Source organism: Elephas maximus, chromosome 25 (assembly GCF_024166365.1).
Source record: "Elephas maximus indicus isolate mEleMax1 chromosome 25, mEleMax1 primary haplotype, whole genome shotgun sequence".
NCBI classification, from domain to species: domain Eukaryota; kingdom Metazoa; phylum Chordata; class Mammalia; order Proboscidea; family Elephantidae; genus Elephas; species Elephas maximus.
The window spans coordinates 20,303,900-20,316,343 of record NC_064843.1 but is presented as its reverse complement, the minus strand read 5'-3'; the positions used below and the strand labels follow the sequence as shown (position 1 = coordinate 20,316,343).

At 46.6% G+C, this 12,444-nt stretch overlaps 1 protein-coding gene, 1 long non-coding RNA gene and 3 other non-coding genes across 8 annotated transcripts in view; 4 read left to right on the top strand and 1 right to left on the bottom strand.

Moving 5' to 3' along the window:
* The window catches only part of ZNFX1 (zinc finger NFX1-type containing 1), a 30,248-nt gene extending 22,201 nt beyond the window's left edge, over positions 1-8,047 (bottom strand). Inside the window, exons 1-4 of one of the 4 annotated variants that reach the window (XM_049868911.1) lie at positions 7,957-8,032; positions 5,925-6,103; positions 4,894-5,051; positions 450-2,258 (exon numbers count right to left, since the gene is read on the bottom strand). In XM_049868911.1, coding sequence (XP_049724868.1) covers positions 450-2,258; positions 4,894-4,954 — 1,870 coding nt within the window. In that variant the 5' untranslated portion in view covers positions 4,955-5,051; positions 5,925-6,103; positions 7,957-8,032. Of the gene's footprint in view, positions 1-449; positions 2,259-4,893; positions 5,052-5,924; positions 6,104-7,956 lie in introns of all 4 variants that reach the window. The other 3 variants (XM_049868912.1, XM_049868909.1, XM_049868910.1) reach the window with 3 other exon arrangements.
* Positions 8,048-8,561: 514 nt separating this feature from the next.
* On the top strand, positions 8,562-11,211 carry LOC126067229 (uncharacterized). Its single transcript, XR_007515362.1, has 5 exons — positions 8,562-8,664; positions 9,023-9,129; positions 9,994-10,052; positions 10,353-10,437; positions 10,991-11,211. It is a non-coding gene; the product is annotated as an uncharacterized LOC126067229 (long non-coding RNA).
* On the top strand, positions 8,861-8,951 carry LOC126067885 (small nucleolar SNORD12/SNORD106). Its single transcript, XR_007515497.1, has one exon. It is a non-coding gene; the product is annotated as a small nucleolar SNORD12/SNORD106 (small nucleolar RNA).
* Positions 9,828-9,918, top strand: LOC126067884 (small nucleolar SNORD12/SNORD106). Its single transcript, XR_007515496.1, has one exon. It is a non-coding gene; the product is annotated as a small nucleolar SNORD12/SNORD106 (small nucleolar RNA).
* On the top strand, positions 10,160-10,251 carry LOC126067883 (small nucleolar SNORD12/SNORD106). Its single transcript, XR_007515495.1, has one exon. It is a non-coding gene; the product is annotated as a small nucleolar SNORD12/SNORD106 (small nucleolar RNA).
* Positions 11,212-12,444: the final 1,233 nt, after the last annotated feature.

Below are 12,444 nucleotides of genomic sequence, written 5' to 3'. Positions count from 1 at the left end.
GCCAGGACTCTAGAGCCAGACTACCTGAGTTCAAGTCCTAGGTCTGTCACTTACCATCTGTGTGAGCTTCAATACATTATTTAACATCTCTTTGCCTTAGTTTTCTCATCCGTAAAATGGGTATAATAACGGTTTCTAATGCATAGGGTCATTGTGAGGATGCAGTGAATCAGCATATGTAAAGTGTGTAAAACAGTCATTCACAGACAGTGCTATCTCCCTAAGTTTGGTCACTAGCAATCTTTTCTAACCTTATGATTTTAGTCTATTATTACGTATGCCGGTGGGTGCCCATAGGAAAATCACTATAAGACACTACTTCATAAACAAGTTTGATGCCCATCTCAGGGGAATAGTTCTAAATAAGACATTCTAGGAACTTAGAGCCAAACCTCCCCTGTCTATCTCATAAGCAGATGTCAAGTGCTCTGAAAAATTATCTCTCTTACCTGTTCCAGGAGGTCCCTGAATAATAGCCAGTTCCCTTGTGAGCGCAAACTGCAAGGCTTCCATCTGGGAGTCATCCAGCTTCAGGGCTTCCTTTGAGGGCCACTGAGTGGGGTCTAAGACATTAACTCTGGGACGTCTCAAACCCTCGGTGTTCCTCAGAGACTTCCCAGGGGCTGAGGGGTTCTCTATCAAGGCGGTGAAATCGTACCTGCCCCCTTCCAGCAAGTACCTTGGCTCCCTCACATGAGAGTCACACTCTACAATGTTTCTCTGGAAGGGGACATCTTCCTCCTGGACCTCCTGAAGTCCTTCGAGGACATGTCTGTACGCCTCAAAGTACGCGGTTGTCTCCACCATGAGGAAAGAGTCAGAGGGCTTGACCTCTGCTAGCAACTGTTGGCTCTGCTCGTTGAAGCAGAGCTGGACAATTCCTTGGCAGAGATCTTCTTGCTCCCGGTTAGACACAGTGGCAAAAAGAAACGTCTCAAAGTTGTCCTTGGACATGCACACTAAGGACCCATAGAGCAATCGCTTGGAATTCTGCCAGCGAATAAACTTCAGTGGTTTTGTGTCAAACTTCACCTTGTAGACAATGCCTAATGATGAACACATGGGGGTGATAATCCTGGTATCGAAGTAGATTCGGATGTCATCAAACTTTCTCTTCCTCAGGCCCTGGTCTTCAAAGCTCTGAAGAAGCTCCAGAATCCCTTCCCGTAGGGGTCTGACAAAATCTTCTCGAAGAAGTCGGAAGTGAGTATCCAAATAAACAGCGGTGCTGTCATATTTTCCGGAGATGATATTGGGGCGAAGAAAGGGTCTCTCATCCATGTGTACTTCATTGTAGGTAGGGTAAATGGGCATGGTCCGATAGCTGTCAACATGGTCTTCGGCCTCAGATTGCACTAGAGTAAAGGTGTCCACTCTTAAAGTGCCCTCTCGCCTCTTTTCCTGCAGATGTTCAATGATGGTCTGAACCTTTTCCAGGTTCTTTTCTGTCTCTTCTTCTATGTTAACACCAGAGGCTCTCAAGGCATTAAGAGAAGCCGGCAAGAGGGAAATAAGCATGGACGTTTCCTGCACAGAGCTGGCAGGGAAGACGCTTACAAGGTCCTGGAGGAGGGAGATTATGTTGCTAATGTGTTCCGGATACTGGTTTCGAATGTCGGGAATGGGTTCAGTAATCATCCGTACCACATATGCAGGCAGACAGACTCTGAGGAATTCAGAATTCTTCAACACGCCCAGCACGTGGAGAACGCTTTGGCGGTCCATTTTGGAGCTGCAAGCCTTACGAAGAACCTGGCAGATGAGCTCAACGAAGGCGGATTTCATGGAAGAATGAGACAGGAGCTCCTCCAGACCTAAACTTGTGGCAAGGGTGATGACCACCTCAGAGGGGTCTTTCTGCAGAAGACTTTCTAGGAACTTGTAGCCCAGTCTCTTCACCTGCTGAGGCTGTTCTGCAGGCTTCTGGTAGGGGGCCCGCCACTGCTGGAAGTTTTCATTGGGCCATGGTGGTCTGCGGTTCCTTACCTCCTGGTTGCCATCTCTCCGCCTGGTGTCATTCTCCTGACCATGTCTTTGGCCTCTAGCTTCATCAGCGGCCTGCCCCTCATGGTTCCTCCTGTCCTGATGTGGGTTTCTGCCCATGGCTGCAAACCTCTCTTCCCTTTGCCGGCAAGCAACAAGATGGTTGTTGGCCCTAGGATGCCTTTCAGGCTGGTTGGCTCCTCTTCTAAGAACGCCGGCTGCTGCGTTACTGGTCTGATTTCTAGCTCTTTGTGATAATTCTCCATCCACAGGCCCTAAACACAATGAATACTAGGTAAGCACAAAAAACAAGGGAGAAGGGAAACCCAATAGGACAACAATGAACATACTCATTTTCTAAAACAACAAAGGAGCTCAGGTTTTTGGAGAAAGAAGAAGTTTCTGCCAAGTGTAAGCTAAATGATTATTGTTGCTGTATGTATTACGAAAATACTATTTCAAAGGGTGCAAAAGGAATAAATATCTGTTGAGTGCCTAACGCAGGCTACAGAATGAATAATACGGTATCTCATTTAATCCTTACAGGCTGGGACGTAAGTTTCAGAGGGTCAAAAAGATGAGCTTATTGCTTCTAGTCTCTTGCCAGTGTCAGAGAGTAGTCAACACACGAGTTTCAAGGCTAAGCATACTTGCTTCAAATATAGGTTTGCTCACTTCCTCACTGTGTAACCTTGGTCAAGTTGTACAGTATCTCTAAGCCTCAGTTTCTGGGCTACTGTAAAGATTAAATGTTTATAAAATGCTTAGTACAGTACCTGACACATAAAAACTCAGTAAATGTTAGTTATCACTAATAGCACTAGTAGTTATTTTCTATTGGGAATACCCTATTGATTTCTAGGATCATTGGTTCTACTAAACAATTATGTCACAGGCAACAGAGACATCAAGTGGGATAAAATCATGAAGAAAAATGCTACTTCAATTTTGCCTGGCATCAGCAAATGCAGTTCAAATGGCAAAGGGGAAGGTGGAGTTTTTTTTTTTTTTTTTAACCAAGATGTTTTTGAATAGTGAGGAAACTGAAAAATGAAACTCAATGGTGGATATGTAGCATTACGCATTTGTCAAATCCCACAGAACTGTAACACAAAGAGTGAGTATTAGACAAACGATGGACTTTGACTAGTAATATTGTATCACTGTCAGTTCAGTTGTAACAAATACGCCATTAACACAAGCTGTTAACAGGAGAAGCTGTACGCAGGGGGAAGAAAGAGTACACAGAAACTTTCTGTGCAGTTTTTCTGTACACCTAAAACTGTTCTAAGGAGCCCTCATGGCGCAACCATTAACTGCTCGGTTGCTAACTGAAAGGTTGCCAGTTTGAACTCACCAGTGGCTCCTCAGGGGAAAGATGTGGCAATCTGCTCCTGTAAAGATTACAGCATAGAAAATCCTATGAGGCAGTCCTACTCTGACACAAGGGGTCAACTATGAGCTGAAATGGACTCTGAGGCACCTAACAACAAGTACAAAACTGTTACTAAAAAAAAAAAAAAAAAGAAGAAAGTTAAGTTTTGTTTCAGAAAACTGGAAAATGAAACTAAGTTCTGTTCCTTTCTGTGGCCAGATTTCATCCCCATGGTACTTATCTATTACCAACCATCAGGCAGGAAGTGGTGGGGAGGGGGGGCCACACCCAGCACAAACTGGAAAGCCAAAATCACACGGTGGATGAAGCCACACTGGTTTTCCTCTACAGATCTGCCACACATTCATGAATGACCATGGCCAACATACCCCAAATCCTGTTTTTTTCACTTTCCTTTCCTCCAGAACTGACTCACCCAACTTGGATGAATGACTTAGGGATTTTAAAAACAAAATTAGATAAAAATGTTATGAAAGCTTCAGAGGCACATTTTCAAGATTATCGTGCCATATCATGACATCAAATGGTAACTCCATTTATGTGTTTTTCTTGTTTTACATTAAGAAAGTTCTACTTTTCATATTTTAATCTATTAGAAGACTTGATTTCTTGGTAGAATACAAAATTGTATCATTTCTCATATTTTCAACGTCCCCACAGCTCATAAAATAAAATTCCATGGTTCTTCCTTATTTGCTCCACAGCTAAATCTCAGGTGACACGCTGCAAATTCAGGGAAAAGCAGGAGCCCATTTGGTCGCTTTTTTTCAGAAAGTTCTGAGCAAACACAACAATCACTGCAGTAGACTGATGCTTGTGGAACTAACTTTGCTTGGTGACTGAGACTCTAGACCTGAACTGTTGAATACATAGTCACTGGCCACAAGTGGCGATCGAGCACCTGAAATGTGGCTAGTTGTAATTGAGATGTGTAAAATATACACCAGATTTCAAAGACTTAGCACCAAGAAGTTAAAAAGCTCATTAAACTTTTTTTTTTTACACTGATGAAATCTTGAAATGGTAATTTCTGAGTATTTGAGAGTAAGTAAAAGATATTATTAAAATTATTAAAGTATTACAATAATTAAAATATTATTCGATTGTAAAATACTGATATTTTGGATATACTAGGTTAAAAAAATTAAATTAGTACTGAATTTTAAAAATTAGTTTCACTATTTTTTTTAAATGAAGCTACTAGAAAATTAAAAATTACATTTTGGCTTGCCTTATATTTCTATTGGATAGCACTGCTCTAGACCAGGTAGGTGTTTCCATTTCTGACACCCCATCTCTATTTCTGCTAAAATAAGCTGTACTCATTCATCAGATCTTTTAGGAAAAGGAGAGAGCTTTATCTATTCTTCAGAGTCATTCATGCTGCAGCTAAGGAATAAGCCATTCTTGAGACATGCAGGCAATCTTAGACAGTCCTGCTCATTCACAGGGAACCCAATTTCCTTCTGTTATCATTAGAATTTTCTTTCCATTAGATGTGAAACCTTGCTCACCTCTGTGGTTGTTATGGGGATTCCTGGGCCTGGACTCTGGCCAAGGTCTTCTATTCTCCATTTCTGAGTCACCTGAATTTTTTCACATTCACGTTACTTTCAGTTATCTGGAAATCTGGACAGATTGAGAGTTATCAGTGCTCTTGAAACATAGCCATCTAAAAAAAAAAAAAAAAAAAACCCAAAATGGCATTGAGACAATTTTACTGTCTCTACATCTTAATAATTTGTTACCTAAGAGTTAAACGGAGATTTTAATGATGGGCACAAGTACTCAGCTCTGTGAATGCCTATCTTAGTTTTTTTAGTGCTACTGTAACAGAAATAACCCAAGTGGGTGGCTTTAATGAACAGACATTTATTTTCTCAGTTTAGGAGGCTAGAAGTCCAAATTCAGGAAACAGGCTCTAGGGGAAAATCTTTGTTTCTTTTAGCTTCTGTTCCTCAGTTCCTTGGCAATCTCTACATGGCATCTATCTTTCCCCTTTTTGCTTGCTTCACTCTTTTTAATCTGCTCTTTTCATATTTCAAAAGTCATTAGGTATAAGACACACCCTATACTGATACTTATATGGCCTCGTTAACATAACAAAGAAAACCCTATTCCCAAATGCGATTACATCCACAGGTGTAGGGGTTAGGATTCCAATACATATTTCTGGGGACACAACCCACAACAATGCCCAATTATGATATAAAACATTACATCCACAATTTAGATAATTTTAAGGTTATCCTTCCCTTTATCCTTGCACTTTCATGGGGTAGAAGAAATGTCATCAACTCCCATTCATAATTAATGTTTGGTTTATGCCTTTAGTCAAGTTACTTCATCAGTTGCTAGGTTTCATTTTCCTTTCCTATAAAGCAGACAAATATTGTTGCCAGGGTAAAGAGGAGTACATTTTTGTTAATCCAAAACCATGTACTCGCCATCGCATCCAGCACTTATACAGCAGTTAATAGTTTATACTACTCTATAAAAAAAATAGTCTATAAATAATTAGTGAGCAGTTAATCCCTTAACGTACTCTTTGGAACGCAGCCAACTGATTAAGCTCTTTGCTCTACTGCATCAAGAGAAAAGAAATTACACATTTCAGTAACCAGGATGCTTAGCATGGACAGAGTGCTGTTTCCTCAGGACTACTTAGAAATCTGCAATTCTTTCCTTCTCTTTCTTCTATCTTGATGATTTTTGACACTGGTCCTGTAAGAGGAAAAGAATGCCCCTTTGAGGGAACTTTCAATCTAATTTATACATATCACGTGAGCTGGGGCTAGGAATAGAGTGCGTGACTCAGAGTACTCAGCAAAAGGCCTCTTGAGTCCGTTCCCCTTGCTGAGTTTTCTAATATTCATAGTTGGAAACTTTGAATAGATTTGGCATTGTAGGTGGAATAGTTTTTATTCTCATCAGAAAGGGAGTCCCTTTCCTTCCTGCTGGGAATATTTTTGGCAAGTCTCTTCCCTCATCTTATCAAACCCGGCTCTCATGGCTCAGATTCAATATTTAGTTTTCTGGTCCCCCCCCACCCCCGCCCAGAATTCCCTGAGGGAAAATTTCTTCTCCTTCTTGTTAAAAAACAAAACAAAACAGGAATTTTCTGGGACAAAAGAAATGTTAGAAAAGACAAGGAAAGGGAGTAAGATATGGGAACAGAAAATGCTATGAAAAAAAAGCAGACTAAAGTGAGTTTCTTTGGGACTTGGGGCCAAAGGGCAGAAGAAGAAAATCGGGGATGGATAAGCTGGTATGCAGGTCAGAATTAGCAGCAAAAGATAATTATCAGCGTGGAATGAAAAAAAGGTTGAAGCAAGAAGGCCAGAGTTGGGTTTCCAGGGGCAGTCTCCAGGGTCCTGAGAGAGTACAAGGGTCCTGATGGAAATATTATGGGATAAAGGGAGAGCTAGGGTTGGGTGGTGGCATAAAGGAAGGTAGCATCACAAGGCTGAAGCAGGGAGCAGCAGGGCAGATGGGAGATTGCTAAGGGGTTTGAGGGTCTCAAGAAGAAGAGGGTGGGGGGCTTGCTGAAATAATGGGGGTGTCTGAAATAGGTATGGGGAGTCTTGGGTGCTGAGGATGGGGATGAATGAGATGACAGGAGTTGAAGACAAAGGTCGATAAGGGAGGGTGGCTGGGGCAGAAAGTGAGGGTACAGACGGCTGGGGGATACAGGGGAAGTTGATGATGAAGTCAGAGGCAGATGTGGTAATGGGGCAATGGAAGGGGGTGATGGGGCGATAGAGGTGCCGAGGGCAGAGGAGGTGAAGGAGGTGATGAGGGAATGATGGGAACACTGAAGAGATGATTGAAGAGATGATGGCGCTGAGGGGGATGCGGGGGCACGGAGCGGCGGTGGAGGTGCGGGATGAAAACGTCGGGCAATGAGAAGGGGATGAGGCGCTAAGGGGTGACGGGGGCACTGAGTGGAGCGGTGCAGGTGCTGAGGGCAGTGGAAGTGAAGAGGTGCTGAGGAAATGATGGAGATCACCGAGGAGGTGATGCGGTTGCTGAGGGAGGTGTGGGAAAGGCGGGCGCTGTGAGGGTACGGGGGCGCTGTGGGGGTACGGGGGCGCTGTGGGGGTACGGGGGCGCTGTGGGGGTACGGGGGCGCTGAGGGGGTACGGGGGCGCTGAGGGGGTACGGGGGCGCTGAGGGGGTACGGGGCCGCTGTGGGGGTACGGGGGCGCTGTGGGGGTACGGGGGCGCTGAGGGGGTACGGGGGCGCTGAGGGGGTACGGGGGCGCTGAGGGGGTACGGGGGCGCTGTGGGGGTACGGGGGCGCTGAGGGGGTACGGGGGCGCTGTGGGGGTACGGGGGCGCTGAGGGGGTACGGGGGCGCTGTGAGGGTACGGGGGCGCTGTGGGGCGGTGGCAGGGGGTGAAGGAGGTGTTGGGCGCTGAGGACGGGATGGGACTCTAAGGGGTGCTGGGGTGCTGAGGAGAGAGGACGGGATGCTGAGGAGGTGAGGGGGCGCCGGGGCTCAGGCAGCGGCGGGCCGACGCGGCGCCGGGACAGGAGCAGGTGCGGGGCCGGGGCGCGGAGCGGGGGCCACTCACCGGCTCCGGCGCGTCCTCTCGCAGCGGCCGGCGGCTCGCTCTGGCCCAAGCAACTCCGCGGCCCCGCCCGGCCCCGCACGCTTTCGGTTTCCTTTCCCGGCACACTCTGGGCGGGGCGAAGAGCCGGGCGGGCGGCCCGGGGAAGGAGGGGGCCGCGGGGCGGTGAGCGAGGGGCCGGGCCTGGGCCGGGCGCCCCGCCCTCAGCCCGGCAGGGGCGGGAGGACGCGCAGAGTCGCCTCGGATTTCCCTGACGGCGGGGCCGGCGGCTCGGCTGAGGGGCGGGGACTGCGGGGGGCGGGCTAACTGCGCCCAAAGCTGTCGCAGGCCTCAGCCGGCCCCCCATGAGGGGTGGCCCCGACCGGCACCTCGGTGCGTGCGAAGCGCGACATGGCGGCGAAGCGGTCGACCCCGGTGGCCTAGTGTGTACGGGGAGGGGGGCGGGGCTAGACGCGGCCTTGACAACCATCCGATCGCCTCGAGCCGGGCGACTTGGAGACTACATCTCCCAGGGGTCCCTGCGCGGCGCGAAGGGAAGGGGAAGCGTCTTGAGGTCAGTGCGCAGGCTCGAGAGCCTCCTGTGGCTATATAAGTGAGGTCCACGCCGTCTTTCTTCCTTTCTCGTTTGGGGTGCTGTCGGGGGTGGTGTCTGTAGTTCGGGTCCCCCCGATGTGGGCCCATCCCGGGACCTCCGGTTTGCTACCGTATGTGGTGAGTGTAGACCCTGTTGTTTTCTGTGGCCCTCTTTTTCCCTTCCGGTCTCTGCACCGTCCCTCCAGCGGCCCATGGTAGTTGCCCCCTCCTTGGGATTTCTCTGGCTCTGAGCTAGGTAGGCCTTAGGGCCGTGGGGAAGGTAAGTTGGAGCTGGGAAAACCCACGGCTAACGCACGGACCCGAGGTGCCCCAGGCTGGTATAAGTGATGACTTGACTTTTTTCCCCATCATATCGACAATGCTGATGTCTTTGAACACCTGCCAGTTGGTTCTGATATACCAGTCTCAAACGGCCCGGCCCTGTTTATTTCTGATCGTGGGAAGATGGTGATCCATGCCCTTTCATTGTTCGCAGGTTAGCGCGGCCGGAGCGTGCAGGATGGCTGTTGAAGTGGGACGCCGCTGGGCCACCGAAGGCACCCGGTGCGGACGTTTCCAGCCTTCGGTCTCCTGACCTCTGGGGTAAGCATTTGTCTACTGGCCTGTTGAGGGGCCTTTTAGTTCGCTAGAAAAAATTAAAAATTGGAAGGTTTAATAATTGAGCATCTCTTAGGTAATAGGTACTTAAAGTGTTTTGTATGCTTTATTGCAGTTCTCACGACCAGGCTTATTGGTGAAACTGAGGTTCAGGAGAACTAATGGCTCGATGTGAAATGATCTTTTAATTGTAAAAGGTGTTCAGTGCCCCTTAAACCACGATTTGGGCTTCCACTCATTTGTGTTTCTGGGCAAATAGATTTCTTACGCCTTTAAACTTCCAAGTGGGTGGATAATGTGTGGACTTTCTAGCTCTCTTATGAGAACTACTTTCTGTTGAGTTAGCCACTCGAACTAATTCCCAACTGCATAACTTTCTCACTTCCTTGAGTCCAGGGTTGAGACATGAAAGGGCAGAATTTCTTGGGAGCACGTGGTTATCTCTTATCTTCCTAATCTTTATGAAAGTCACTGTCCCCAGCTGCACTGGCCTCTCATAGGGGTCCAGAGGTATTTGTTGTGCCAGCAACAGGACACAGCACAGAAATGTTCAAATGTTGAATGACTTTGCAAACGTGGACGCAGACCAGCTAGATCTTACTCTTCGTTCAAGGCACTTTCAGTGTCTATATTGAAATAAAATACCTGCCTTTAGAGGCAGCTGTCAAAGCTGTAAGCTTCCTGCTGGCATATATGATGACTGAACTTTTTTCCCCGACAGATCGACCATGTTGATCTAACTTCTCTAAGCCAGTTTCTGTCTGATATGCCAGTTTGAGCAGCTCCTCTGCCCTGTCTCCCTTGGGGATGTAGCTGGCAGGAGCTGATCTTTCTGTGTTTTCATCTTAGGTTTGCTGCTGGCGGGAATCTGAATGGACCAGGAGGAGTCCTGGTGTGGAAAAGGTTTGGTAAGTGATGCCCACATTTGTTTCTGTCACCCGAGTAAGATTTGGGAGAGGAGGGACAGTAACTGTTTCATATTGGTTGTTAACACAGGGTTGCTTCTTAGTTTCTGGCCATTGCAGCTGATGACAGAACTTTTTTCCCCATCAGATCGACCATGTTGATCTCTTAACTACTAGCCAGTTTTTTGTCTGATGCATTGGCCCCAGGGATGAAATCCTTGTTTTTTAAGTAGGTATTGGCTTGTTCTCCCCACAGCCTGACACCACCCCCCCTCAAAGGAATTATCTGTTTGCTTTGTACAGGTCGGGAGGCACGTGTCACAGGGCAAGAAGTGGGTTGATGACACAGCCTGGTGTCTTCCCCCGGCTTGTCTGTCTTCTGTAGTAGGTGAGTATTCTGCAAGGTGGCGGTTTCTTCAGTGAAATGGTAATTAAGTAGGGTAGTGGTAGAGAGGCCCAGTTGGGAGTAACCTCAGGGCCCAGTTCCACCTTGGGTATAAAACAGGAGGTTAAGAATGACTCCCCTCTCAGTACGACTGATACTCCCCTGGCGGCACTACTAGGTCTTTCAGGAATAAAGAAGGGAAAAAAGCTTATTGAACATTTTTAGTTACTATGTATGCTTTGGCAGATAGTATACCTTTTAAAGTTTTCCGGTAGTGTGGGTCCCATTCTAGATCTATTGCTTCTGTTTCCTGTAAAGATTTATTTTAATAATGAGATTAAGAATTTAGACAACATAGGTATTGGATTGTAGATGGTAGGTGGTTTGTCTCAGTGATTGGAAGTCTCTTGGCTCCCTTAGTCTGCTACTTGTTTGTTCATCCACCTAGTTCTTTCTGAATAGCTAAGTCTCAAACAGATGCTCCCATTGCCCTAACAAGTAGCATTTTACACCAGAATGGAGTACTAGCTAATCCACGTTTTTGTTTTATTTTTAGTAAGGTTCTCAACCATGGATTTTGAATACAAGGCCTTTTGAAAAACACCCTGTGTGTTACTGAGAGGTGGAACAGACTGCACCAGAATCCTAGGGTGATTGTGTACATAACTTCAGCAATATCCAGAGTTGAAAAACCTGTGCTTTTTTTTTTTAAGTCTTTGTGATCTTTCTAGCTTTGTTTTCCGATTTGGAAAAAGAAAATAAAATCTTTTAAATCAGTGTTCTTGTATTTGGTTTAACTGTTGGTGAAAAACCTTGAACAGGGGTATCAAGTCGGAACTGGTTATCTACAAGTTTCATTTGAGTAATTCTTGATCCCAGGTTTTATTGAAAGGAAATTCCCTATCAGGCAGTTGGTTCCTAACAACACGTGTTGGTGCAGTAGATTAATTCTCCTGCTCCTGAATCTTGGCCAAATTTTTACCCCCTCCTAAGGAAGGCAGAAAAGTTGGAGCGTTGGTTCAATCACTGGCTGGGTTTGAATTGTGGGTCCCCATATCAGCTGTGTGGCCTTGGGCACATTATCTCACCCTTGAACTTCAGCTTCTTTGGCAGAATGGAGATAATGACAGTGAGGATTAAAGGTGTATTGTATAAAATGCTTACCCTAGTTTCTGGTACAGCCAAGTAGATTTGGCTGTTAAAACCGAAACCCATTGCTGACTCAGCAACCTTATGTATATGGCAGAGTAGAACTACCCCATCGGGTTTCCAAGGCTGTAAAGATTGCCACATCTTTGTCCAGTGGAGCGGCTGGTGGGTTTGAACCCCCTTAGCCCTGTGCCATCAGGGCACCTATTGCATATTCCAGGGTATCGGCGAGGAAATGTGCCTTGCCAAATTAGGATATATGAATTTAGTTACAATGGTTGTAGGGGCGTGGTCAGTGTCTGGAATCCCCAAGGGGATAGTATAATAACCCAAGGCTAGCAGCAGCAATTCTCTTACCACCCTGAGGCTCCAAGTGAGGGGAGGGAGCCTGTCAGGCAGCTGTGACCTAGAGGGATGGAGCTGGGGAGGAAATGCTCATTACCTGTCAACCTCCAGCCAACATGTATGGCTGAATTAATAGGAAGCTAGAGAACTTGAGACTCTAGTGCATTAGCCAGGGACACCCCTGTGGTCAAACCTTTAGGGGCACTGGAGAGGGACTTTTATAGGGTTTAGGGTTACCCTTGATGACTGTCAATGAGGAGGAGGCGGCGGTAGTGTTTTGGAGGTGGGACCATGGAAATGGCCTGGGAATGTTATTGGTTAGAAAGCAGCCATCACTTAAAAAAAGAAAACAGTGCTATCGACTTAGGAGGACTCAAAAACCCAAACCCATTGCCATTCAGTCGATTCCAACTCAGAGGTTATATAGGACAAAGTAGAACTGCCCTACAGGATTCCCACGGAGTTCCTGGTGGGTTCTAACTGATGACCTTTATGGTTAGCAGCCGTAGCTCTTAA